The sequence below is a fragment of the Talpa occidentalis genome, unplaced genomic scaffold (genome assembly GCF_014898055.3).
Source record: "Talpa occidentalis isolate TD23 unplaced genomic scaffold, MPIMG_talOcc4v2.1 talOcc4.6, whole genome shotgun sequence".
NCBI classification, from domain to species: domain Eukaryota; kingdom Metazoa; phylum Chordata; class Mammalia; order Eulipotyphla; family Talpidae; genus Talpa; species Talpa occidentalis.
In genome coordinates this window covers 21,738,289-21,765,715 of record NW_023604972.1, presented here as the reverse complement: position 1 = coordinate 21,765,715, position 27,427 = coordinate 21,738,289, and the positions used below count along the sequence as shown (strand labels likewise).

At 38.2% G+C, this 27,427-nt stretch overlaps 3 protein-coding genes across 7 annotated transcripts in view; 1 reads left to right on the top strand and 2 right to left on the bottom strand.

Moving 5' to 3' along the window:
* Positions 1–2,760: 2,760 nt before the first annotated feature.
* LIAS (lipoic acid synthetase) lies at positions 2,761–16,771 on the bottom strand. Of its 2 annotated transcripts, XM_037530090.2 has the most exons (11): positions 16,619–16,769; positions 15,337–15,509; positions 14,790–14,883; positions 13,930–14,010; positions 12,489–12,645; positions 12,341–12,398; positions 10,470–10,598; positions 8,071–8,216; positions 6,957–7,027; positions 6,411–6,522; positions 2,834–3,818 (listed from the first exon to the last, which is right to left on the bottom strand). In XM_037530090.2, the coding sequence occupies exons 1-11, from the start codon at positions 16,661–16,663 to the stop codon at positions 3,766–3,768; spliced, it is 1,119 nt and encodes a 372-aa protein (XP_037385987.1). In that variant the 5' UTR covers positions 16,664–16,769; the 3' UTR covers positions 2,834–3,765. The 2 variants fall into 2 exon arrangements, with proteins under 2 accessions (XP_037385989.1, XP_037385987.1); XM_037530092.2 differs by lacking the exons at positions 12,341–12,398; positions 12,489–12,645; positions 14,790–14,883 and having other exon boundaries at positions 2,761–3,818; positions 16,619–16,771.
* A 64-nt stretch (positions 16,772–16,835) lies between these two features.
* RPL9 (ribosomal protein L9) lies at positions 16,836–20,080 on the top strand. Of its 3 annotated transcripts, XM_037529575.2 has the most exons (6): positions 16,938–17,364; positions 17,452–17,567; positions 18,111–18,206; positions 18,948–19,080; positions 19,551–19,631; positions 19,846–20,080. In XM_037529575.2, the coding sequence occupies exons 1-6, from the start codon at positions 17,319–17,321 to the stop codon at positions 19,950–19,952; spliced, it is 579 nt and encodes a 192-aa protein (XP_037385472.1). In that variant the 5' UTR covers positions 16,938–17,318; the 3' UTR covers positions 19,953–20,080. The 3 variants fall into 3 exon arrangements, 1 of the variants encoding a protein (XP_037385472.1); XR_008549152.1 differs by lacking the exons at positions 18,111–18,206; positions 18,948–19,080; positions 19,551–19,631; positions 19,846–20,080 and adding an exon at positions 16,836–16,909 and having other exon boundaries at positions 17,318–17,364; positions 17,452–18,008; XR_008549153.1 differs by lacking the exons at positions 18,111–18,206; positions 18,948–19,080; positions 19,551–19,631; positions 19,846–20,080 and adding an exon at positions 16,836–16,909 and having other exon boundaries at positions 17,318–17,364; positions 17,435–18,008.
* Positions 20,081–22,339: 2,259 nt separating this feature from the next.
* KLB (klotho beta) overlaps positions 22,340–27,427 on the bottom strand; it is a 39,117-nt gene continuing 34,029 nt past the window's right edge. Inside the window, exons 4-5 of one of the 2 annotated variants that reach the window (XM_037529573.1) lie at positions 26,115–27,258; positions 22,340–24,968 (exon numbers count right to left, since the gene is read on the bottom strand). In XM_037529573.1, coding sequence (XP_037385470.1) covers positions 24,580–24,968; positions 26,115–27,258 — 1,533 coding nt within the window. In that variant the 3' untranslated portion in view covers positions 22,340–24,579. The remainder of the gene's footprint in view (positions 24,969–26,114; positions 27,259–27,427) is intronic. The other variant, XM_037529574.1, reaches the window with a different exon arrangement.

The following is a 27,427-nucleotide window of genomic DNA, read 5'->3' as shown; positions in this document are numbered from 1 at the left end:
CTCATAAAGGGATTGTAACTCAAAGATATCTTGCCAAAGAAGATAGATTAGGCACTGGCTTTAAATTACTGGTGGAAGCAATGGGAGTGAAAAGATGGATGCAGGAAAATTCAGACTGGTGAGGGAAAGCAAGTTGTCTTTTGTCTGGAGCTGAAGGGTGTGTAAAGAGGAATAAGTGAAGACCGGAAGACAATGAAGGACAGACAGCCAAAAGCCTTGACTCAAGGATAAGTTTGGGCTTCATTTATTTATCAACATTGATGGTTATGCAACACTATGAAAATATTTATTGTCCTTGAGTTGAATGAACACATTAAAATGGTTGAAATCATAAATGGAAACACTGAAAGTTTTTTTTTTAATGTAGTTATTTTCTCGGAAAAAAAATATATTTACTACCTTTCTTAGTCACACTAAAGAGACTCATCCTAGTTTTCAGACCTTATGTCCCAATGTAGATGTTACCATATATTGGGTTGTCATATTATTCTGTTTTTCTTTTCTTTTCTTTTTTTTTTTTAAAGATTTATCTACTTATGCATACAAGAGCTGGGCTACAGGCCAGAGGTGCAGGGGGTGAGAGGATTCACCAGAGACAGAGTGGGGAGCAGAGAAGGCGGATTGACTGAAATATACTACTGAGGGCAGCAGGCAAAACAGGAGAGGTTTGCTGTACCATGAGGATTAGCTCCCTGGCCCAGGATCGAACTCAAGCTATCAGGATGATAGCACTGAGACTTAACCCCTAGGTCACCAGGGAGGCCCCTATTTATTCATATACTGGCAGTGTATTCAAGTGTTAGAATAAAATCTAGAAATATATTCATTAGTGCCAGCTTTGAAAAATAATACTGGTGGGCCTCCCTGGTAGCGCAGCGCGTTGAGTGCAGTGCTATGTAGCTGTACACAGCCTCTGCAGCACCGGTTCGAATCCCAGTCAGCCAGGGAGATACCCACATGGCACGGCAGACCTCTCCTGTCTTGCCTGCTGCTCCCCTCAGCAGTGTATTTCAGTACATCTGCCTGTTCTGTTCCCCATTCTGTCTCTGGTGAATCCTTTCACCCCCCACACTTCTGGCCTGTACTCCAGTTCTTGTATGAATAAATAAATAAATCTTTAAAAAAAAAAAAATTCCAAAGCTATGAGATGCTTTCAGCTTCAAGTAAAGAACCCCATATTCAAACTGGCTGCATGAAGACATTCATTAACACCAAACAGTAAATGGGTGTCAGGGTTGGCTGATTCAGAGACTGGAAAAGCCAGGGGGACCTCTGTACTAGTTGATTTCTTAAAACCATGTGCATTTATTACTTATATTCTTAAGAATGCCATTTGTGCTACTGAAAGATCAGACATACTGATATAGGCACAGATCAAATTTTAATACATTAGGGACCATTGGTGCATTAACTTGTGCTGCCTGAACAAGAATTTTTGTGGAAAACTTTTGCTATATCTGTGCATTTAAATGTGCATCATTGTTTAGGCAGATCAAAGCTCCACCCTGGTCCTTTAAAATTCAAGTCTGCCCATTCTTGCACAGCTGTGAAGGGAGCATACTTCTAGAGCACGTTCACCACACTCAAAAGACCAGCAAGCCCCAGGCACTTGGTCACACAGATTCTGGTATAAGGGTCAGTTATGCAACCAGTGAATGAAAAATCCAAAGATATAATTCATGATTGTGCTTTGAAATGCACATTTCCTACTTGTCTTTCCTGTTTTTGAATTAAGTTTTATTGAAGGGTATCCTGAGACTGCATGATGAGGTATTTGAATTTTTTTATAATAGCAAATATTAGTAAATAGTAAAAATAGTTCACTATTTTTTAGCTGTATCACTCAGATTTTTCTCAATTCAGTGTAACTGAAATAAAACAAACGAATTAGACTGCTGAGGCTGACAAAAGACAGCAAGCGGGTTTTCTTTTTTTTGTTAGCTTTTTAAAAGATTTATTTATTTATTTATATATATTTTTTTTAAAGATTTATTTATTTATACAAGCACTGGGTACAGTCAGAAGCGTGGGAGGGTAAGAGAATTCACCAGAGCCAGAGCAGGGAACAGAGAAGACAGAAGGACCGAAGTACACTGCTGAGGGGAGCAGTGGCCGGCAGGAGAGGTCTGCGCGCCATGTGGGACCCTCAACTCAGTGGCTGGGGAGCAGCCGGGGATCGAACCGGTGCTGCAGAGGCTGCGGGCAGCTTCGCAACCCAGCGCTCAACTGCTGTGCCACCGGGGAGGCCCAGATTTATTTATTTATGGGAACAAGAACTGGGGTACAGGCAGAGGTGCAGAGGGTGAGAGGATTCACCAGAGACAGAGTAGAGAACAGAACAGGCAGACTGACTGAAATACATTGCTGAGGGGAGCAGTGGGCGAGTCAGGAGAGGTCTGACCATGTGGGTCACCTCCCTGGCTGGGGATAGCTTCATAGTGCTGCGTCTTAACCCCTTGTGCCATGAGGGAGGCCCAAGACCACAAGTGTTATCCATGACTCCCAATTTGATATTTGTATGTATCAAAATAGCTTCATTTTATCATTCGCTATTTTGATATAAGGCTGTTACAAATCTGAAACTTTAATATACATTTGTGCTAATGTCACTGTAATTATTTTACATTGGGGTTCAGTGAAAATTTCATTTGATAATTATTTTTCTGCTAAAAAAAGGTTCATTACCATTGGCCTATGCAGTACAAGATTAGAAGACATCCAGAATGTCACAAAATCTGAATCTGAGTAATAATCCATTTTTCCTGTGAAATATGAGATTTTGAGGAGGGTAGTTGCCATGGGTGTTCACATTTAAAGTTGATGAGATTAATTTTAAACAACCAAATTTATTAGTATCTATAAAGTGAGTCAAGGAATATATTTATCAGTCCTCTAAGTTAAATTACAATGTGATTTTCAAGATTATATGCTACTTCTATAAAAACAGTAGTACATTAGAAATCCAAAACAGAATTGGCTATCCATATAACAAATTTTACAATATAGCGATTTCAAAACCTCCTTTGTGAGAGGTAGTAGAAAGACAAGATGTGGTGTCAAAAGATGATTTTGAGTACTAGTCCTTAGGTCATGCCGTCTTTGGGTCATTGTTATCCTATAATACACCCACCTCACCAGGTGGAATGAGGACTGAAAGGGATAGTAAATATGGATGTAGCAAAGTACTATAAAAAGAGGCTTAATGTTGTATTCTTAGGTTCTGTTTCCCTATATTGGATATCATAGTCTTAGTTTCATAGAGATCCTAAACAAGTATCAATGCAAAACTACTTGGCAGATCTGAAGTAGTCATACCAAAGAATGAACATTCCAACTCTTAAACCCATCTAGAGTATGCCAATGTTATATTCCGCAACGAATATATGCCAATGACAAGCAAGCTGACTATGCTCTTAATCTATATTGGCTGTTTCCTTATGAAACAGAAATAAAATGTGGGAATGATATACAGATAAGTGACTTAACAAAAATCTTTTTGAAGTTTTTAATGTATTTTTAAATTATACGGTTCACAGTAAATTCTTACAAAGGTATTTTATGATTGCATCACAGCAAGCCATTGCATGTTGGGATAAAGAACATAAGCTAAAAGACAAATGAATCACTAGAATTAAATATGCACAGCTTATTTACATTTTCTTAAAACAAAAAATCAGGGCTGTCCAGCAGCATCTAGGCATACTGCTACCACCTCTGTTACCAACTGGAATCAAAGTTGAAACATTCCTGTGATCTTGTTAAGTATTAGAGGGCTTTGGTTTTTCTTTTAGCAACCAGATTTTTCAGGAAAAATTCACCTATTAGAAAAACATGAAAATATATTAATATCATTTTAAAGTAAATTTCAGAACAATGATTCTGTTTCCCCTTAAAGATGACTTTCAGATTGACTGTATTTCTTCTTTTTAAATCTCAATGGCAATACTTTTCTAACCTCTTATATCTTCTACTTGGCCCTTTCCCTGCAATAATGATCAGCTATCATTCCTTAAAAAAAAATTATCACTGCAGTGTCTACTATTATTCTTTGCAGTAAATCAATCTTATAAAGGGTGACTCTATTGTATCTGTGGGTCTGCTTCTGTACATTTTTTCCACTTTATGTGCACTATCTATTCCTCGTCAGTGACAAAGTATTGCTGCTGGCACAATTCATTTCAGAGAGCAATTCTGCTACATTATTAGCCTGGATCTGATGTTTATAAAACAGACTGCGTTGCAGTTGAGCAGACTCATCTGATGGAATCTCTGTAGCTTATTCCCCTCTAGGGAAGCAAGAGCTCTTCATTTATAATGGGCTTTCTCTCTACTCCCTAATTTGGGCCTGGGCAGTAAGTTAGCTGCTTAGAGGGCACATTCACTTTTCTGGTCATTAGGGTCCATTTAACCTGTCATGGGTATAGCACGGCCTGATAGAAGTGGCAGAGCTCAGCACTAGAGGCTGGAGGAGTCTAATTTTTTTTGCCATCTTAATATAGTAGAATTGCAATGACTGTATTTGTAAACAGTCACCAGAATCCTAAGGCTCTACCCTAACCAGGTAAAAGAGAATAATCCATGTTTCATCTAAGCATCTATCTAAATATGGAATAATCCATATTTCATCTAAGTCTGACAGGAATAGAACCAGCGTTGTCAGACCCTAATCCATTATTTGAGTCTAAGGCACTACATGCCAGAATTCAATCTTTTACTGGTAATTTTAAAAGTGTAAGTCTTAGTGCACTTCCATATAAATGTTAGAAAATTTCAAAAAAAAAAAAAAAAACCACAAAAACTCAACAAAATAAAAAACCCTTTCAAATGGTACCATTCTACTTTAACCATTCTGGAAACTTAAGTTGTTTTATATATGTTGTTATCTTATCAGCAGCACTACTTAAAAAATTAAATCACTTATAATTACTGGCCTCCATAGTCCCCACATCTTGTCACTGCTGAATCAAATTCTAAGGTTTTATAACTATTATTTATTTATTTATTTATTCATTCATTCATTTATTTATTTATGCATACTGGGGTATAGGCCAGAGGTGGAGGGGGTTGTGTGAGAGAGAATTCACCAGAGACAGAGGGGAACAGAACAGGTGGATGGACTGAAATACACTGCTGAGGGGAGCAGCAGGTAAGATAGGAGAGGTCTGCTGCGCCATGTGGGTAGGTCCCTGGCCAGGGATCGACCTCGTGCTGCAGAGGCTGCGGATAGCTTCATAGGTTGCGTCTTAACCCCTTGCGCCACCAGGGAGGCCCTTGAATTTCTTTATAGGACTATACTATTTTTTTTTTCTTTTTCCACTCCTTAGGAATATACTGAGTATTACTAATAATTGAACATTACATTTACAAATAATTTATGCTAATTTAAATATACTTATGATTTAGAACACAACATTTAACACAGTCATTTAAAAGATCATTAATAGTTGAGACATATGCAAATATTAACTATTCGCTCTTTAAAAAAATACAATTGCTAAGTATAAATAACAGAGAAAACACCATAAACATCTTTTGGATTAAATTAAGCCCTCAGATATGTTCTTATAGATGTTTTGATCACAATTACACACATCTTTTTTTTATCCCTTGGATAAGAGTTTTCTTTTTTTTTAAAGATTTATTTTCATTTATGCATACAGAACTGGGGTGTAGGCCAGAGGTGGGCGGGGGGAGGTGAGAGGATTCACCAGAGACAGTGGGGAGTAGAACAGGCAAATCTACTGAAATACACTGCTGAGGGGAGCAGTGGGCAAGACAGGAGAGGTCTGCTGCACCATGTAGGTTAGCTCCCTGGCCAGGGATCAAACTCATGCCATAGTGGCTGCCAATAGCTTGATAGTGCTGAGACTTAACCCTTTGTGCCACTAGGGAGGCCCAAGAGTTTTATTTTCATAAGTCAGCTCAAGCTACCAATCAAAGTAAGAGCTGGTGAAAAAGGTGAAAAATTGTACTGATGTTAGTCAAAACACTGACAATTTCTAGAAGGAAAATAATCTTACGGATATTTTTCTTGTTGCTCTGGGAGGATAAAAACACAAAGATATTAATGGTACAAGTAGTAATGCTATCAGAAAGGCAGTTTTCAGGGTTTAAATTGATCGGAAATTGGGAGTTTGGTGATATAGTTGGCATCACTGTCATATAAATATACATTTTTTAAAAAAATCAGGTTACATGCTGACTGCTATTTGTCACTTATAAATATCCATCATTGAAGTCCACACAAGAATAAACTGATGATAAAAGCTAGACTTATGAAGCAAGTTCCTAAGGATGTTCCAGAAAAAATATTTTGGTTGTCACAAAAGACAAGCAAAAAGAGATGAAAATCTCCTTGAGCTTAACATGGAAACAATGGTCTGTAAAGCCACCCCCGCAGTCCAGCTTACCTGCTTTATATGAAGATCGCACCAGAGGGCCACTTGCAGTGTAATGAAACCCAAGTTCATTTCCTACTTTTTCCCAATATTTGAACTTTTCAGGAGTAATATATTCTTCAACCTGGATTCAAAAGATTAATTTTCAGATTCCAGAATTTCCCTTCTGGAAATTAAGATTCTTAAGCTTATGTCTTGCTGGTCTTGGTATTTTCTGCTTATTAGCGTTGTGTCTGGCACATAGTCACAACTGAATAAAAGTTTCTTGAATGAATGAATGTCTAACATGGAAATAGAAAGATCAAATCCCAAGATCACAAGATGTGAGTGCAATTTCCCAACTTTTACACTGTACATTAATGTACAGAAAGTCATACATGTTAGTGGCAGCAAGTAAATGCCAGTGTAGCTGCTTTATGCAGATACTAAAATGGAAACTGGGTCTTAGAAATTTACACTAAGAGGTCAGCGACTTCTAAATTTTACCTACTGACAACAGGTCAATAAAAATTTAATTCAAATTACTAATAAACATTTGGTAACTCAGGATAGCTATACCTTAAGGTGACGCTTTGTTGGCTGCATATATTGTCCTAAAGTCAAACAGTCCACATCTGCCTCACGAAGGGCTATAGGAAAAAAAGCACACATGACTTCCACAGGTATTTCTACAATGCTAAAATCGTACATTTAAGCACATAATTTTACTCCAGAAAAGTGTGAACTTTTATGCTGCCCTGCAGTCCTCAGGTTGGGGAATAAGACTACACCCATCCATTCTCAAGTACTTAGGTGCTCATATAGTAAGGACTGAAAACACAGGCATGATTAAAAGTATCATTAGGGATAGATAGGTATCAAGATAACTCTAATACTATGGAAAAAATGTTAAAATAGGGTGTTTAGGGCAGGATTCTGGTAAGCAGAAAAGATGAAGGGAACCACATATGGAAGGTCTGAAAACACTCATATGATAGACCAGACATATTATGATAGGCTTTTACTAAATGTACAAGAACTGCTTTGGGAGATGTGATTTAATTTCTGACACATTAGAATCTTTATAGTAAAACTACATGTATTATGGCAAAGGACAGATTTTAATTACTATTTGAACTTTCTTTTCTTTGAACCAAAAACAACTACAAAGTAGGCCAAGGATCCTCCGGAAAATAAGTTTTTATATTTAAAAATGTAAAAAGCCTAAGAATCACAAAACAATTAAGCTTATGGGACTAAAGTTCAGCAAACCCCAAAGCACATCATATTTTATGACACAGCCATGGTAAGCTCTTCCTAAAAGGCCTGGCTTTATCTTAGTCATCTCTGAGCTGTTAGTGCCTGCCAGAGCTCATGGTACCTGGGTGGCTTTCAAAAATTATCCATTGACTAAGTAAGTGAACAAAATCATGTTTTCATTGATAAAAGGGTATAGAATAAAATGGGGCATAAATGTCATGTTCTGAGCTTCCTGTTTACATTTCATAAAGTCTAAAAAACCACGCTTCCTCTCCTTTCAATGTTACTGTTAATAATCATATTCTTTACTTTGTTCTTAATGGCATTTTCATGAGCCTCTGGAGGAAAGAAAAAATTTAACAAGGCCTTTAAAACAGGTTTCTGCTATTACTCAAATTAAATGGGATAATTTTTCATTTTTCAATTGCTTTACCTTTCATCGTTGCATATACTTGCTCGTCATTCTCACCTAAACCCAACATTATAGATGTTTTAGAAATAACATCTGGTTGAACCTCCTTGGCATGTTTCAGTACCCGCAGAGACTGGTCAAAATTGGCCCGGGGATCACGGACTTTCCTTGAAAACAACAGGGATGTTGTCAGCAAGAATAACCACAAGCTCATCTAAATATATACAGTTACCCAAGCAACCTGACAGACCAGAAAAGTATACATTCTGGACATTGTGTTACACCAAAGGTAGCATTTGTGCACAAATACTGCCTGTTACTGCAGTAAAGAAAATAAGGCTTCGTGGGGCTACTAGCTCTGTCTACTTTGGAGATCTTACAAACCAGGAGTAGAGAAAAATAGAATTCAGCTTATGAATCGCTTGTGAAACTAGAATTTGGAAACTGAGAATGAGTGAGTGTATGGGGTAGTCAAGAGAGAAGAGTAAAAGTAGAAGTAAGGAAAATCTGATACTAAACAAAGAAAAAATTGTTTAACTTGAACCCACATTTCAGAGGTTTGAAAGTTTTATGTTCTTTTCTAAAGACTAAGCTGCCCTCTGTTGGTGAGTATATGACATTGTATGTCTTAAGTGGAAAAAAAAAAAAAAAAAAGCACAATTCTGGAATTTTCACCAGGAAGGATGATTAAGTGAAACCAGGGAAATTGGCACCCACTGGTGGTGGTATCATGAGATAGGACAGGGAAGGAATAGACTGTGCTGGACTTTAACAGTGGCCAAACCACCATCACTTAAATGGCAACAAGGCCCAAAGGACAGGAAGTTGGCTGATGTTATACCAGCAATTATTTGAATTCTAATGTACATTTATTTTGTTTACTGATCTATTCTTTTCAATCAGAGAATAATTCACAAAGGAGGCAAATCTATGAGTTTAAAAATAACCACAAAACTTGCAATACATATTTTTTTAAATTTAAAATTAAAAAAATTAAATTTTAATTTATGTTCTCTCATGCTAATTTATGACTTAATGGAAATTCTGCTTACCAAACACACTTCTTCCAAGTTTTATAACACAGACTATATAGAAGCTAATAAACCACTGCCAAATACCTTACTAAAATTAAATAAAATTAACATACTAATTTTGCCTGAAGGTTAAAATGATTATTTTCTGAAATATTAATAAAGTCATTGATACGGAATAATATTACACAATTAGTCCTCAGTGCTAAAACTATTCAGAAGAGATGGAATACTTTGTGGATGTCACAGTGTCTACTTTTTAAAAGCAATCTGAAATATATCTGAATGATACCAGTTTTTCTTCTGTACCATTTTTATATGTATAATATCCAAATGTATTTTTAGTCATTTTATTTTGAAATTACAAAGCAATTGTATTATGTATTTTTTTCTTTTTGAAAACTGCTTTTTGAAAAAAATTACTCATTAGTACTTGCAATATACTATTTTTTTATCTTTGTAAACCTTATTTATTGATTTACATTTTATTTTTTTATCATCAGCATTTAATTTTTAAAATTTTATATATTTTTACATCATTTTTCATTTTTGCACAATGTATGCATTTTCATCTTTGTTATAGTTGATTTACATTTTTTTTAATAAGTTTTATTTATTTTTTAAAGATTTATTTATTTTTATACAAGAGCTGGGGTACAGGCCAGAGGCGTGGGAGGGTGAGAGGATTCACTCTATGGGGGTTAGGGGGCGGGGAAAGGAGGGATTGGGGTCAAAATAAGGGGGTTGCAATTGTATGGGGAATATAAAAATAAAATTTATTAAAAAAAAAAAAGTAAATCAGAGCCTCCCCCATGGTGCAGCAGGTTGAGTGCGGTGCAGTGAAGTTGTCCGCAGCCTCTGCAATGCCTGTGCAATATATTATTTTTTAAAAAGGGAAAAAAAGATGTTCATTCTGTGTGTATGTATAAAAATATAGATACATGTAGAAATATATAAATATATACTTAGTAGCTAACTGGGGTGCAGGCCAGAGGTATGTGTATGTGTGTGTGTGTGCGCGCGCGTGTGCGTGAGAAGATTCACCAGAGGCAGAGTAGGAAGCAAAACAAGCAGACTTACTGAAACACACTGCTAAGGGAAACAGCGGGTAAGACAAGAGAGGTCTACTGGGTCATATGTGTTAGCTCCCTGGTGGGGACTGAACCCAGGCTGTTGCTTAGTAGTGAGTAATTGAAATTATGAGGTGGAATGTTAGAGGTGATGTTTATGCTCTTTTTGTTGGCTACATTTTCTGATTTCCTTGGAACGGACATATATTGTTTTGTTTTATAAACAAAGAGTGTTCCCTTTGTGAAAGTCAAACACAAAGTTTTCTCTAGAATATCTGACCCTCTTAAATTCCCCACATTACCCTGTACATGTAATCACCTCTGCAATTCTGGAACTGTTTCTATATTATGTGCATATACATCTAATCCTGACAAAGCAACTTTTTCTATTGCTTTAAGATCTCCTCGGAAATCAGGGGTGAGACATTCCACAAGAATTCTTGGATTCCTAAAGAGGAAAAAGATAAGTATCAAATTGAAGAAAAGAAATAACGTAAATGTTGCTCAAAATAGAAATTAGAAATTACCAGTACTCATTCAGTATCAGTTTCAACACAATAATCTTTAGAACTTTGCCAAGGAAACAGTTATACAAATGTTCACCTATGAATTGTTATATGAAAAAAAAATTAAAAACAGATCAAATAATACATACCCAGCAGCTAAAATACATCTGCATGCAAATATTGATTAGAAAAAAATTTAAGATTATAACTTTTCAACCTTATTGAGTAGATATTAAAAAATATAATTGTCTAAAGGAATTAAATGTAAATATTTAAACACTAAATATATATTTTTTTATTCTTTGGAATACAAAATGGAATACTTCTTACGTGAATGTAAATAACATTTGACTAATTTTGATCTTTTTAAAATTCACCAAATGGTGCCCTCCTTCCTTCTTCTAGGCAATTATTTCACAAGTGCTGTGGGTTTTAAAAATGATTTTCTGAGTAGCTAAGTCATGAACTTGACTTAAATGAAAAACAAGCTAAACATTAATCTTCCACTTATGTCAGGCTGTATCTATGCATTCAAACATTAAAATGTAAACTGGCTCATAGAGTTGTTCCCTTTGATAGCAGTAGAAAAGACTGGGAAAGCTGACAATTTTTCTCACAAATCCAATGGCAGTTTCTAGAGCAGTTTACTGAGAACAGATGTAGAAGGACCTCATATATACCGCTCATGATTAAGGGTTGCTGAAAGAACACATTATATAACCCACTGCTTTTTTTTAACTGCAAGTTGAGACTGATAAGTGGCCTATGGATAAGTGCGTTGCAAACAATTTTTTTTTAAAGATTTATTTATTTATTCATACAAGAACCAGGGTACAGGTCAGATGTGCGGGAGGGTGAGAGGATTCACCAGAGACAGAGCAGGGAGCAGAACAGGCAGATGACAGAAGTACACTGCTGAGGGGACCAACAGGCACGACAGGAGAGGTCTGCCGCACCATGTGGGACCCTCGTCGGCTGACTGGGATCGAATCGGTGCTGCAGAGGCTGCAGACAGCTTCACAGCGCGGCGCTCAACTGCCTGCACTGCCAGGGGAGGCCCTTGCAAACAATTTTTTTAATGAGGTATAAAAAACTAGAAAACATTACTGGAATCAATGGAAAAATACAAAATATGCTAGGTGCTAGACTAGAACTGAGCTGTAGGAAATCAGCATTTTTATGCTTTTTAAACTCCTCTTTTATACTTTTTAAATAAATGGGATTAAAAAATTAATAATAATGTGAATTATGGGTAAAATTCCCAGGGCATATGATTATGGAGAAAATCCATATCAAGACTAGCATAATGTAGGAGCTTATCTCTGGAATATGATTTATTCAAAATCAGTGCAATGAAGACTACAATTTTACACTTCCCTTAAAAATTACCCAAAGTCTAGACTAACACTAAAACTTCAAATATGGAAGGATTCTATGGAGTAAAGGTACTGGGTAAGTTTGTGTTGCTGAATCTTATGCGTATCTGCAAACATGTATCTCTATGTTCAAATATGTTTGAACATGCTGAAGAAACACCATACAATTTCCAAGAGATTATCAGAGGCTTATAACCCCTCAAAAAGGGTAATATCCATTTCTTTAAGGTAAAGACCTTAAATAAGCTGAATTTATCAGGGGTCAAAACAAGTCCTTAAATTATATAAGCAAATACAAAAACAAGTACCTCTCCTTCAAGTATGACACAGTCTTTGCAAAGTGCTCAGCTCCTCCATCAGGCATATCTAGAAACAAAAAAGCCCCCTGCTCATGCAGATGTCACAACTCAATAATAGTCAATTTCTGGAAGAAGTATTGATGACAGACACACTGACCATCTCGATCCACAGACGTCAGGACAACATAATCCAGACCCCACTCTGCTATTGCTTTTGCAGTATTGTAGGGCTCATTGGCATCCAGTGGAGGTGGATTTCTTGAAGTCTTAACAGAACAAAATCTGCAACCTCTTGTACATGTGTCACCCATTAACTAAAACAGAGATGTTACAACTGATATCAAATAGACAACTGACCCTCAAAATACATTGAGAGAATAAAGCAAGTTGCAAAGAATAGCTCAGTTTGAGTCTGCTTATAAGAAATTTGAATACTCACAGCTAAACAAAATGTAGTTAAGAAATACAAATATACACAGTAAAACTAGAAAGAAAAGGAAATGACAGCTCAGAATTAAGAATACTGTTATGGGAAAAGGAAAGGAGATGAAGAAAGGATACATGGGGTTCAGATACAATGCTAATGCTTTATTCTCAAACTGGAGGTAAACTGCGTATCAGTATCCTCTCTGACTTACACATATGTTATAAAGATTCTTTTGTATATATGTAATGTTAACAAAACTGATTTTAAAATATATTGAATTAACATACTAGAATGTAGGTCTCTGTTGGCCGGTGGAATGAGAGCAAGCATCAAGCAGAAGTTTCAAATGTGCACTAATAGCTAGCTTGTCCTCTGTGCTCCTTGCATTCTTTATTTTTTTTTTTAATTTATTTTTTTTTTTTTAAATTAATCTTTTTTAACGATTTATTTATTTATTTATTTATACAAGCACTGGGTACAGTCAGAGGCTCGGGAGGGTGAGAGAATTCACCAGAGCCAGAGCAGAGAGTAGAACAGGCAGAGTGACGAAGTACACTGCTGAGGGGAGCAGCGGGCGGCAGGAGAGGTCTGCGCGCCATGTGGGACCCTCCTCTGGTGGCCGGGGAGCAGCCGGGGATCGAACCGGCGCTGCAGAGGCTGCGGGCAGCTTCGCAACCCAGCATTCAACCGCTGCGCCACCAGGGAGGCCCTCCTTGCATTCTTTATGAAAAAATACGCCTTGGAAAGCTGCTGATCTAAGGAGAATAAGGTGCCAGAGCAGATCTGAATTCAACCTACTTCCTAGAGTCCAATTTAGCCCCCATCAAGATCAACTGAGCCCCATGAGAGAGAGCCCTTAAAAGACCCATGAGAGAGAATAATTAATGCTCGTTGTAGAGGAGAAAGGAAGTTAAGCTATCATGAGTTACAATTTCAAAAATTAATAGAAGAGCTAATGCAAGGCAGTAAATGTGCAACTTTCAGATAGATGAAAGAATCAATAATAAGATTTATTCAGAAAAGAGTATGACTTTTCCATCAGGTTTTTTTTTTTTGCACATGTAAACTCATATGTGATGAAACATGACCAGATTCATAGTGTACATTTTTAGGAAAAAGGCAAAATATTTCCTTTCTAAACTAAAACTTTAGAGTTTAAGGCTGGCCTTACCATGATTGTGGCTGTGGCAGTGGCAAATTCTCCACCTCCCCAACATTCTCCAATATTGGGACATCGAGCTTCCTCACAAACCTAAAAGGAAAAGGGAACTCAATACAATCAGGCTGAAAATATTTACCAGTTGAACAAATTAAAGACCAGTATTTTAAACCATCCACTCTTTATAGCATTTATTAAGAAATTCACTATTCAAAAAGGACACTAAAATATCAAACTACATATATTAGAATCTCTCCCCCTTTTAAATTGAGGTACCATTGGTTTGCAACACTGTGTATGTTTTAGCAGCACACCTCTTCAAATATATGTAACACATGGTCAGAATCCAAGATTTGTTTTGGTCTTGTTTCACCTTTTCATTTGCTTTGCTTCTTTTATACTTCACATATACATGAAATCAAATAACATTTTTAAGTTAAAAAACATATGAATATATTTATTTTATATGTGCAAAACAAAGTCTGGAAGACTATATATTAAATATTTAAAGAGATATAGTTAACATCTGGAATCATGTATATGACATTTCACATTTAATATTTATGCTCCTTCCAACAAGCCATATACTTAATTTGTAAAATAAAACAAACAAAAAGTCCCTGATTTCCTAAGTTGCAGGAAAAAAGACCTCATTTTTTTATACTATTAAATGAGAGGTTAAGAAATACATACATTTTTTCATTCTTTTCAGGGAAAGTGATTTTTAAAATGGATTTCCATTACTGATAGTAATGTATCACTAAATATCTTTGCTTTCCTTATTAATAGCAACATGTATTTCGTTAATTTCAAAATTATATGTATGTAGAAACATGATTTTGGGAGGAATATTTAAAATTTTGTCGACTTACTGTATGGAGATTTAAATTCCGCAATGTATTTTTCAGTTTATTGTAATTTTTCCCCATGGGAATCTCTGTCTTTAGCCATGGAGGTAGTCTTAACCTGAGGAAAGCCAAACATAACTATTCATTAACAAGTATGTCCCAAATAATCTCACATTAAGTTACTTTGCTTTATTACAATGCCTAGTTGAGAGGGTTTTTTCCCTATAAACCTGGATTAAGGGCCTCCTTGGTGGTGCAACGGGTTAAGTCGCAGCACCATGAAGCTAACCTCAGCCACTGCAGCAGGAGTTCAATCCTTGGCCAGGGTGCTGACCCACGTGGCACAGAGACCTCGCCTGTCTCCCCACTGCTTCCCCTGGCAGTGTATTTCAGGTGATCCACCTGTTCTGCTTCCCACTCTGTCTCAGATGAATCCTCTCACCCCCCTCCCTGCACCTCTGGCCTGTACCCCAGTTCTTGTATTCATAAATAAATCTTTAAAAAAATAATAAAATTAAAATGATGCATGTTCAAAGAATGGGACATTAAAGTTATCCCAAATTTCAATTACCTTTCTCCTTTCTGGCGTTTTAAGTTTCCTTTATATTCACTCCAGGTGCTCTTGTCTGCAAGGTCACCAGATACAAAATCTTGAAGGTCTGGTCCATTCTGTAAAAATTCCTTTTTTTTATCTGGCAAGGAACTTACTGCTCTGATTGGACTGTATACATACCTTGCAAATATCTAAAAAAAAAAAAAAAAAAGTTCATTATGACATGTATTTATAACAATTTAGTTTTAACCTACCTTAATATTTAAATGAAGGGTAAAGCCAGAGAACTGATTCAGAAATTATGTCAAGCTATTGACAAGCTCTATATAGGAGCTTAGAATCTAAGATTAAAGAGGGCTCAAGGAAAATAAACCAAACCTCAAGGAGTATTGGAATTAACTATTTACTATTAGATTTAGAAATCTTTGCAAATGGCTAACCTATATCACATTTTCATGCATCCCACTTAACAAATAATAAAATTCTGTCCTTCATCAAGTAAACAGCAGAGATGCCACAGCTGTAACTTTTCTATTCCTAACTTGAAGTCAGGAAAGTTTAAAAGGAAACTAATTTGCAATTAGTTCCTCTGCTTTACCTTTGACTAAGCAGAGGTGTTAACGAGGTAATACTCAGCTGGTTTTAGAGAACTGGAGGAGAGACAAAGCAAACTTTACGTTGTTTTAATTTTCTAGGTTACATTGTTGGCAGTAGGGCAGTCACGCGAAACACAGCTGTTGACCATAGGAAAACAGTGGCTTCTAGATTTAACATAGACGTGTACAAGAAAACCAGAACACTATAAAAGTCACGAACCAGTACAAGTAACACCAAAGAACCGTCAAAAGAAATTCAGAAAGTCCTTTACGGTGCTGCACGTGGAATGACACTGGTCTATAGTTTCCGTTAAAATCTAAGCACAGTTTTGTGTTGTCCACTCCAGTGCGATGCCTAATACGCAGTAAGAGTACAATACAGTAATTTGGGGTGCTCACACTACTCCAATAGTGCTCCAATAAAAACAGGGTGCAAATCACGCAGATTAGCGGGAGGGTAGGGGGGTGGTAAGGGGGGAGGTGGGTTAGTCGCTCTTAGCGCAGGCCAGAGAGACCGATAAACAAATCAGCACTAAAGACACCGTCACCCGGGTGTCCGGAGAATTAAGTGTAATGCCACGCGAAAAAAACTTAGACCTATGCCTGGCTAGAAGTAAACGATCAGTAAGTGCCACCTTGTTATTGGGCGCTCTAAAGGAAGGGGAACCCCCAGCCCACGCCCACACCCACGCCCCTCCGCTCACCCGGGGCCCCGAGGAGAGGGCGACGCCCCCGCAGAGCAGAGACATTCCCTAGTTTTTTCCCTTGCAGCGTGGAAGTATTGCTAATTCACGGGAAAAGACAGATCGACAAGCCGTCGCTCGGCTTGTGACGGAAATCCTGCGCCACCACAAATATAAAGAACCTGAACTGCTCCGCAATTGGCTGCTTTGGCCTACTGGCGTCGCGCGCTCATGACGCAATACGCAAGTTCCTTACGGCCTACAAGAACGTAATGACGAAAGACGCTCTCTCTTTGCCGCATCTACTGCGAGGTGAGGGGTTGTTGGTCACGGTGGGCTCTTTGAATCTGAAGCCATCGGCTCTGGGGAAGCCAGCGGCGCGGTTTTGTCGCTCGAAGCACTTACACCTGTTGTCTCCCTGCCGTGTGGATATGGCAGCGCTGGGATTTGAGCGCTGTTCTGAGCTTGTAGGCCTCCCGCCCTTAGCCTTGCCGCGATGGCGCTGTCCTGATAGAACTCCCAGCCTGGGCTGAGAGGCAGTTGGCCAAGTGGGCCTCCCAGGCCAGGACACATTTAGGGCCGTTCTCCGTGTTAGTCCTTCGGTATTCTCCCCGGGATGGCTCCCTGCCGGTCTCCGGTAGGAGCGGAGCTCAGTGCAGGGTAGTTTGGTCGGAAACAGGTCCTGCGCTGGCCTTCTTATCCCGAGTGTTTGTGTTTCAGAATGAAGACCATTCTCAGCAACCAGACTGTCGACATTCCAGAAAATGGTAAGAGACATGGATGTTTGCATGGTGTTTGCATTTTCACTAAGTTATACCTCGTTCGAAGGCCTCACAGATACGTTTTTTTCCTAGTTGACATATCCCTGAAGGGTCGCACTGTTATTGTGAAGGGCCCCAGAGGCACCCTGCGGAGGGACTTCAATCACATCAATGTCGAACTCAGTTTGCTTGGGAAGAAAAAGAAGAGGGTGAGTGAGTTGGGAGGGTAGTGGTCTGATCGCACTAAATTTGGTTGCCTTGAAAGATACAGAATTGAGTTTCCATGTTTTGTCATTAAATCTGATGCCCAAAATTGTGACTGGATTTGGTGGTGAGCCTTCAGTGGAGTCGGAAAGCCATGTTCTAAATAGACTGGATTATAAATTCAGTTCAGTACCAGAAGTCATTAGTGGCGAGATTTTTCTCATAATTGTTTTGTAAGAGTCTTGGGAACTGAAAGTAGTTCTTTAAAGTCTGGTAATTTGGGTTTTCCAGAAATCAAGTTTGCTGCAGCTTGTACAGAAATTGGTGTTCCTGAGTTGTCATTTGTCTGTAAAACTTCATTTGCGATGTATATTTTTTAAAAAATGTCAACTGTTGAGGGCTTTATATTTGGATGCATTTTCCCAGTTGAATATTATGTACTTATTCATGGTTAATTCTTCTATCTAGAGTACTTTATGAGTAAGTGGACTGTATGTTCCAAGACTGACTTTGCAAAAAAAAAAAAATCATTTTTTGTTCTGTTACAGCTCCGGGTTGACAAATGGTGGGGAAATAGAAAGGAACTGGCTACTGTTCGCACTATCTGTAGTCATGTACAGAACATGATCAAGGGTGTTACACTGGTAAGCAGAATGGGCAGAACACTTTGTTTTGGAAGCGGGGGTTTCAGGTGTTCTACACTTAAACACAACTTGTATAAATAAGTTGTGAGTGTAATTTAGGCAAGTAAGCTCTAGAAAATGTTTTGGGGAGGTTCTGAGCTTCTGTCCATTTCTCTGGAAAGCATATTTGATGTCACTAATTCTCTTTCCAAACTTCCACCGCCCTCTTCCACAAGGCCTTTAAGATAAATTTGACGTTACCTTTGCTAAAATGTGTTAAAACTCAAGTCTTTTCCAGAGTCCTCCTGATTATAGCACTCTGTACTTAACTCCCTTATAAACCTACTCAGTTATATTTCCATGTGGACCTTTGCTCCCAGGCGAAGTTCCTTGAAGGCAGGGGATGCTGTTTTGACATCTTCAAATCTTGCCATCTAATACACCTTAGTAATTCAGTTAACATTGGTCTAATGTTAAAGATAAATGGCTTTGGGATTCTCAGTAAAATAAGTTAGCATTGTTAACTGTGTGGCATAAGAGGCAGTAAATAGCTCCTTAAGGACCTTTACCATCTGGCAAAGGAGACAGGAATGCATATAAAATTTTTTGTAAGGCTTGGTACAGGTGACGTTTGTTTAAAACCCAGACAGTGCTATGTAAGGAATGTCAGTTTTAAATTATAATGTAAGCATATCACAATATTTAAAGCTGGATTTCTTGTCTTTAAATTTCAGCGTTCCTAATTATTTGTTTGCTCAACAGGGCTTCCGTTACAAGATGAGGTCTGTGTATGCTCACTTCCCTATCAACGTTGTTATTCAGGAGAATGGGTCTCTTGTTGAAATCCGAAATTTCTTGGGTGAAAAATACATTCGCAGGGTTCGGATGAGACAAGGTATGTATATACCTTCATATTTGGTTCCAAATATGAGCCAGTATTTTGGATCAGCTTTAAGTAAAACCAGATTAACTTATTGGGGGTAGAGTGTGAAGAAGGGATTTTGGTACCAGCTTAATGGCTTTACAGACATTAGGTGTGATTAGTGACATGAGGACTCTCGTATAAAAGTAAACTTTGGGGAAGCAAGTATGTATGCTTTAGATGAGATTAGGCAGACCAAGCTTGGTACAGTTGGTTAAGTAGCTGAAGACTGTGTTCTCGCATACTCTTTAATTGAATCACTGAAAATCTGTAACCATTTTGGGACAGTCATTCAAATAGAAAAACAAGATGTTGGCCCAAATAAGTCATACTCTGTAAAATCAAAATATTAAGAGCTAGTTCATTTGATGTGTGGAATTTTAATTGAAATACTTAAAAATTATTTCATATTGACACTATGCAAATACATGCTCCCCTTTTAGGTGTTGCTTGTTCAGTATCTCAAGCCCAGAAAGATGAGTTGATTCTTGAAGGAAACGACATTGAACTTGTATCAAATTCAGGTTTGTATATTTACTTATCTATGCCTGTAACATTTTGCTAAATTTAATTGTTAAATTAAAATTAAAATTGTTAAATTGTTAAATTAATTTTAATTGTTAAATTAAATTTAAAATTATTCCAAATCTCTTTTCAGGCTTTAAGTATAATGTAATAAACTACTGTTTTAAAAATGGGTTTGGCTGGTAAAGTAATTGCGTTTTTCACTCTTACTAGCTGCTTTGATTCAGCAAGCCACGACAGTTAAAAACAAGGATATCAGGAAATTTTTGGATGGTATCTATGTTTCTGAAAAGGGAACAGTTCAGCAAGCTGATGAGTAAGATTTAAGGTAAGTTCTTGTAGTGTCTGGTTTTTATTACTGTTTTAGTTGGGGTCCTTTAAAGACACACGTAGGAGTTGTGATGGCATAGAATGGAGAATTACATTCTGGAATGTATTATGTTTCAGATTACATAGAATTAAATTTTTCTGGTCAAGGGTGCTGGAGATTTACCTTTTTTTTTCTTTTTTCCCTTTTTTACAGTTGTCCAGCTACAGAGCAGCAAGATAATGGATGATTTCTTAGACCTATTTGTGATACATCTTTAAGATGCAATAATAAAAGTCGTCATTGATTTGGGGCTTTTTTTTTTCCTTAAGCTGATTATCCTTTCAAACTTTTAAGCAAATAAACAGTTCAAGTCAGTTCTAGTGTGCTAAGAAAAGTAACAAGAAACAGTTTTACTGAAGGACTTTACAGAGAAAAGGCTTGAATCTGATTTCCAAAGGAATATCAAGGGTGTTACAGGCAAGAGGAATATAGTAACAGTGTCAGATGACTTGAAATTGTTAATTGGATACAGAAAATAAGAAATTTTGTAGTGATCTAAAATTGAATGTTGTGAGGCAAGTATATGTCATTCACTTGTCTATACCAGTAACTTTTTGTGAAAAGGCAACTGACAAATAGAACAAAGAGGTTTTGTGTTAGAATATTGAGTTTATGATAAACATGGTTTCAGTGCTCCAGGATCCTCTCAGTCTCAAATCTTTGATTTGCTGTAGGCATTTATTTCAGCATCCTAGTCCCTCATAATTTTAAATTAAGAAAAATAGATAACAATCACTTGGAACATGTATGCTTTAGTGAGATCTTAAGCCAAATAAATGGGGTTTTTCTATATTAAAGAGTTAATCTTTGGTTTGAAAATGGTTAAATTTTTTATATGTAAATTAAACACTATAGTGTTTAAAAATTGTGGAGCTCCTGGTCTTTCAATTTCTTCAATGTTTTGATGACCACTGTGGTAGTGGTGATTTTGTAAATAAAGGCACCCACTACCTTTCATGCAGAAACCACGGTGCCAGGTCCCCACAGCTTGTTGCTTCATCTTGGTTTTGTTACAGAAGGAGGACGTATTTTTGGTTTGTGGCTGATTTTCCTGAGAAGCACCATAATTGGGTCCGGATGCGTTTGACTGTTGCTGCAAACTAGGTCTTATCTCAGTTACAACTTTTAAGAAATGTGAATGCCAATAGGAATTGCTTTGAAGTAGATAGTGTTGGGGCAGGCATGGGTAGGGTTTTGGTGAAATAGGACTTGTTGAAGCTAACCATCAGTGGGAAGTCATACTGTTGCTACTTAAAGTTTAGAGGGTTTTCATGCTATGGAAATGAGACAAAATCCTTTTTCTCCTGGATTAGACCTAACTTACTCACTTCGTTTCTCCCCCCAAAGTTTTAGGCAACCACCAGAATGCTTTTTTCAGACTGCCCTCCCTCTTAACCTTTCTGAGTAGGCCACAGCCGAACTGACCTTCATGTTCACCTTATATCCTTTAATCTATTTAAGTTGTGTTTTCCTTTTAGAGAGGCATCCTCAAGTCTGTTACGATTTTTAAGTAAGCGCCTCCTCAGCCATACTGTACTGTGCTACTCACCCCCCTGCCCCCCGTGTATGTAACCTACTCCACTTGTTTTTGTACTTAGCCTTTGTAATGGCATTTTTGTGGTTTGTATGCTTTTTAAAAATCCTGTAAGAATATAACCATAGTGAGCATGAGATACTTCTTTTCATACTGGGTATTCTAAGTACCTGGAACATGCACAATTATTTGCTTAGTGAATGACATCCAGATCACTGTAGATTTGTTATAAAAGACTTGGGCGATAATAGCATTGGGACTGGAAAGGGGGTAGAGATGTTTTTGAAGGTATCGACAATTGCAAAAAAAATCTGAGTGGGGGGGTCATTTCCAAATGGTATTATTAGAGGTGTTAGTTGTCAGTAAGTAGGTAGTTGCAGCTGTGGGCATCGATAAAATTCTCCAGGATTGAAGTAGATAGGTGTGCTGAGTGAGACTACATGATAACCGTGAGAGGTTTGTTGTGGCTAAGTAGTTATTAAATGGAAATCACTAATGTAAATGATAGTAGTCTAGTTCTTCCCAGAAGAGATGTCTATGTCTTTTGACTGCTGTGGATAAAAATTGATTTTCCCAAATCTCAGGTATAGGTAGGTGTCCATGTTTTTGGACAAGAAAATATTCAGAACTAAGTTACCCTAGTTGGTGGACCACTTGGGAAGATGGGGCAGGGCAGTGTTGGGTTAGAAAGCAGTTAAAACAACAAACCCATTCACATTTGACCAGATTGTTGGTTATTTCTAAATAATCAGCGTAAAACAAGTTTATTTGGAATAAATTACATTAAGAATTAAACACTTATTGACTGTACTGATCTGATTTTCAAGACTAAATACCATAGTTGTGGCATTTCTGTGTATATCAACTTAGTGAAAGACAAGATTCTATAGAAAGCACAATGTAACAATACATGAGTTGTAACACAAGTTAAATTCTGCCATAGATTTTTTTTTACCAGCAAGTTTCAGAAAAGCTTAAATTCTAAAGGTTTCTTCCATTTGCTCATCAAGAATGATCAAGTTTCTAATTGACTTTTTAAATTTTTTAATGAATTTAGCACAAACCTTAATATTAGTGTAATCGTGAACCAAATTAAGTTTGCCTAGGGATTCTTGTATGGTGATAGCTTAAAAACTAGTAATTTCTGAGTGACAGAAGGACCATTAAAGCATGAACTACTATTTGGGGGAGCTTTTGGCAAGGCAACATGTTGGAAGATTAAAAGCTTAATCTCAAAAAGTGAAGACAAAAATAGTGAAGGTTAATGAACTTGTAAACTACGAGTGCAAGATAATCAGAGCAATGCCTAAATTTAATTCCAAATCCTTATCGGATACATACTTTCCCAAGATCTTAGATGCTGGGTTAATTTGATAAATTGCCCAACTGATAGTTCCCATAAGAATAATCACTGGAGTGAACCTTTGGCACAAGGAGGGGAAAATGCCTAATGGCAATTTTTTTTAAAATGAAAAAATTAGCCAGTTATTGTAATTTTGTATAGCCACAGGTCTACTGAGGTCTCAAAAAATACAAAAAGCTACTTACAGAGCACAACAAAAACACCCAAGTTTGGGGAGTAGATACCAGGTGGACATGGAGAACAGACAAGAAACTTAAGGCAAATTTTACTGTTTGAATTTGGCCACTAAATAGCAAGTTGGTTTCATATCACTTGCATTTACTTGAATTAACCAGTTGTGTTATCTTTGTAGTATATTTGGGAACACTACTATTCATTGTCAGAATCTATTCATTGTCAATTAGAATCTTAAGTACAAAATTTGGCTTTGACATAGGTGGACCCATAAAACAAAAGGGCCTTAATATAGGGTAGTTTTCTACTAAGGTCCTTAAAGGACTTTAAATCTTAAAGTTTGAATACCTGGGATATATAGATCGTACTTAACTACTGTGTGTAGTGGATAGTTAAAATTTAGATGTTAACCTAAAGAAAGGGTATACATTTAGGTTTTCAGTATACTGAGCAAAAGTAGAGTTCGAGAAATTTGGGGGGTGGGGGCGGGGAGGAAGTCCAACTTTCTCCAAATTAAGATTTAAGAATTCTAGTTTCAAAAGGTGCAATGTAACAGTTTCAACTTCTTAGACCACCATGCTGAATCACATGCAGAGTCAGTTACTAGATCTAGATAGGACTGCATTTTACACTCTGGTCCCTGTATGTGTATTTTGTCAGAATGGTGAAATTCAGGGGAGAAAGTTTTATAGACTATTATCCTTTAACAAAACTATCTTTCTAGAATGTTTGTCTTAAGTACACTGATCTTGTTTATCACCGTAAAAATCAAGTGAGGAAGAATATTAATTTGTCTAAAGGGGAAATTGCTGCAGTGAGCCTGAGCGACTTCCCCGTCTTCAAAAGCAATTGGATCTTGCTCTTCTTAATCCTGTAGTCTTTCCATGAAATGAGTTTCAGAAGATATTTTTTAAAAACTAGATCTGATTAAAGGAGAGACCTCACAAAATTTGAGGTCACATAAATGATATATTTTTATTGAGTAAAATTAGGATTGTTGTGCTTAAGAGTCTGCTGTAACTGGCTATAGATAAAGCACTATTTACCCTATTGTTTTTAATTCCCTTTTGAGAACCACCCTAACCACAAGGGAATGCACTTTGTTAAAAGTGACCATGTCACTGATGATCCAGTGTTAAGTTTTAAATCTCTGTTAATAGTCGCCAGCAAAGTATACTTTTTCAAAATAATTTTATTATTGTACGGAGCTATCGTATTTATAAAGAAAGCTAGAGAATAGTAAACACTTTAAACTTAATGAAGCAATACAGTAGATAGTCCTTAAAGCTTACACTGTAAAGCCTTGATCATCAATGAAATTCACTGATAATCAACATCTAAGTGAAAATTCATTTGAACCATATAACAGACATGGATTGTCATTACCTTGTTTACCATGAATATTTCAAATTGTATTTTGTAGGTGTAGCCTCTGTTAAGTTGCCAGTATGTAGAACTGGAGTGAATTTTTTAAATGTCTGTCATACAGACAGAAACACAATCAGTTTAGCTAAGAACTCTCTTCTGACCTTTTCTTAATGGTATGTGCTGTAAGTTCTTTGCTTTCCAAAATTTTCTTCTCTTTCGCTTATGAAAAATGGTAATTGATAAAAGTAGAGCTAGGGTAGAGAAGAAGCAACAACCAAAGAATATCAGTGGTTTCTTCTGCATAAGAAATAAGCAAACAGCACACTCTGTGTTTCTTTGATTCTGATTGCATCTAGAACTACTGTTCTCAGAAGGAAAGCCATTGTTGCTGATGAGTTTGTTGTAAAACTGTATAGAGGATTTAGCTTTGAAATCAGATGTGAAGAATCCAAATCGCGATTTAGATTTTCCTTCAGTCAGTTTGAATGTATAATAGCCTTTGACTTTGATGTTATCAATCAGGTATGCTGAAAAAAATAACAAATGAACATTAATCACATGGACTATAAAGACAAAAAAATGATAATGGCCAATGCTGGGAAGAGTATAAGTACTTTCAAATATTACTGTTTATAACAACCCAGTAATTCCAAACTAGGCGACCCATCCTAAGGAGATAATCAGAAATCAAAGATTTATAGGCAAATAGAACTTTTTTTAATTAATAAAGTTCAAAATAGGGGCCTCCCCAGTGGCCCAGGGGTTAAGTCTCAGCGCTACCACCTAGAAGGGCCACTCTAAAGGCCTGAGTGATCCCTGGCCAGGGAGGTGACCCACATGGCACAGCAGACCTCCCTTGTTTCACCCACTGCTCCCCTCAGCAGTGTATTTCAGTAGAAATGCCTGTTCTGCTCCTCCCCCTCCCCCTCCCCCTCCTTTCACCTGCACTCCTGTTCTATGCAAAAATTAAATCTTTTTTGAAAAGTTCAAGACAGGGCCTCCCCGGTGGCGCAGAGGTTGAGCGCTGGGTTGCGAAGCTGCCTGCAGCCTCTGTAGCGCCGGTTCGATCCCCGGCTGCTCCCCGGCCACCGGAGGAGGGTAACACATGGCACGCAGACCTCTCCTGCCGCCCGCTGCTCCCCTCAGCAGTGTACTTCGGTCCTTCTGCCTGCTCTGCTCCCGGCTCTGGCTCTGGTGAATTCTCTCACCCTCCCGCGCTTCTGACTGTACCCAGTGCTTGTATAAATAAATAAATAAACAAACCAATTAATCAATCTTTAAAAAAAAAAAGTTCAAGACAACCTCATCCAACACTAGTGATTAAATACCTGAGATGTGTGCACATGATGAGTTATTAAGCAACTTATAATAATGTTTACTAAGTACTTTGATATGGAACTTACTTATAATGTGATATTGGAAAAAAGTTGGATCAATTGAATTATGAGTTCAACTGCATTAAAACTAGCAGGCACACTAAGTAATCCAAATATCAGTGGTATTGTTTGGGGAGTGAAATTTCAGGTGATTTTTAAAAATACACATTCTATATATTCACCAAACTCTGTAATGAGCTGACGGTGTTACTAACGAGTCCTCTCCCGTCATTCTTTTGTTCTCATTCCCTGAGACTGCCGTGCTTTATTGTGTTTGAAATGGTCTCAGAACCTCACCTTTCAAGGCTTCCTGAATATATTTCTCTAAGTAATATTTTCGGAGTTCATCGTTTTCCAGGGACTGGTCATCGATGCCGTTGGCCGTGATGTAAACATCCACGTGGCCATAGTTCTTCTGGATCCACCTCAACACCTTCCGCTCCCCCCAGGGTATCACGGCCAAGCGGGTGGGGGAGCTCAGGCAGGTGATGTCCTGCAGAAACTGGACGTCTCTGTCCGAGTCGTAGCTGCTGCCGTTCTGGCTCGCGTGCATCACGAACCTGGTGGTGAAGTGGTTAAGCGCGCAGAAGTCCGCGGCGCCCTTGACCAGCCGCCTTTCCTCCTCGGTGAAGCGAGGCAGTGTGGAGCGCGACAGCCCTTGCCTGTTCTTGAAGGCGATGTACTCCCTCATGGCCAATGGGTAGTCGCCGGTCTTGAAGAGCGGCTCTGCGAACCAGGCGATCTCGAACTGCAGGAACCGCTCGGCTGCCTTCCAGTGCGAGTCCGCGTAGGGGTTGGCGGGTTCCGCCCAGTCCGAGTGCAGAGACAGAGACAGGGCCCCGCGCTGCGCCGGCCGGTACTGCCGGTCATACAGGTGCCAGACCAGGGCATGGGCGATCAGCAGGTTGTGGGCTGCCCTGTAGGTGTCGTTACTAGTGTGGCTGTAGATGTCACTCAGCCGGTTAGGCTCATTGATGGTGATCCAGAGCTTCACCAGGTCCCCCAGCTCCTGGAAGCACAGCCGGGCATAGTCCTGGAAGGCCCTCACCGTGGATGAGCTCAGCCACCCGCCACTGTGCAGCAGTGGCAAGGGGAGGCCCAGGTGGGAGTGGGTTGGGTAGTACAAAGTGACCATGGGGGAGATGTTGAGCTTCAGCCCCTCGCTGACCACACACCTGTAGTACCTCAGAGCTTGTCGGTTAATCGTGGACAGGTTACCAGTGGGAAGGATTGAGGACCAGTCCAGAGCAAACCGGTAGTGGGTGACTTTCATCCTTGCCAACATCTCAAGTTGTCTTTTGATGCTGACAATATCTGTACATTGAGCTGGCCGCGTTTTCAGCCTCACTCCATCCACTCGGTGCAACAGTCTGTTGCCGGTCACATTCCACACATACAGGTGAGGATCATTGAACTGTGAGGAGAAAGCCACCGACTCGGGCTGTGAAAAACAAGCATATTTAGGTAAAGCTCACCCCAGCAGACAGGCTGTTAGCGTCCTAGTCTGAGAAGAAGGACCTGATCTTACTTTGCCTATCACTGACAGCAGAGAAAGTAAATGATGCATAAGCCCTTCATGATGACCTGTGTGTTACTGCTGTTCTCCTGGT

Bases quoted from the DNA above. Each gene is read 5' to 3' on its own strand.
- LIAS (XM_037530090.2), bottom strand. From the start codon at position 16,663: ATGTCTCTGCTCTGCGGGGGCGTCGCCCTCTCCTCGGGGCCCCGG. The intron at 15,510-16,618 runs GTGAGCGGAGGG...TTTTTTTTTTAG, and splicing joins CCCTCTCCTCGGGGCCCCGG to ATATTTGCAAGGTATGTATA. The intron at 6,523-6,956 runs GTATAGCTATCC...TTTTGAATCCAG, and splicing joins CAACAAAGCGTCACCTTAAG to GTTGAAGAATATATTACTCC.
- RPL9 (XM_037529575.2), top strand. From the start codon at position 17,319: ATGAAGACCATTCTCAGCAACCAGACTGTCGACATTCCAGAAAATG. The intron at 17,568-18,110 runs GTGAGTGAGTTG...GTTCTGTTACAG, and splicing joins TTGGGAAGAAAAAGAAGAGG to CTCCGGGTTGACAAATGGTG. The intron at 19,081-19,550 runs GTATGTATATAC...CTCCCCTTTTAG, and splicing joins CAGGGTTCGGATGAGACAAG to GTGTTGCTTGTTCAGTATCT.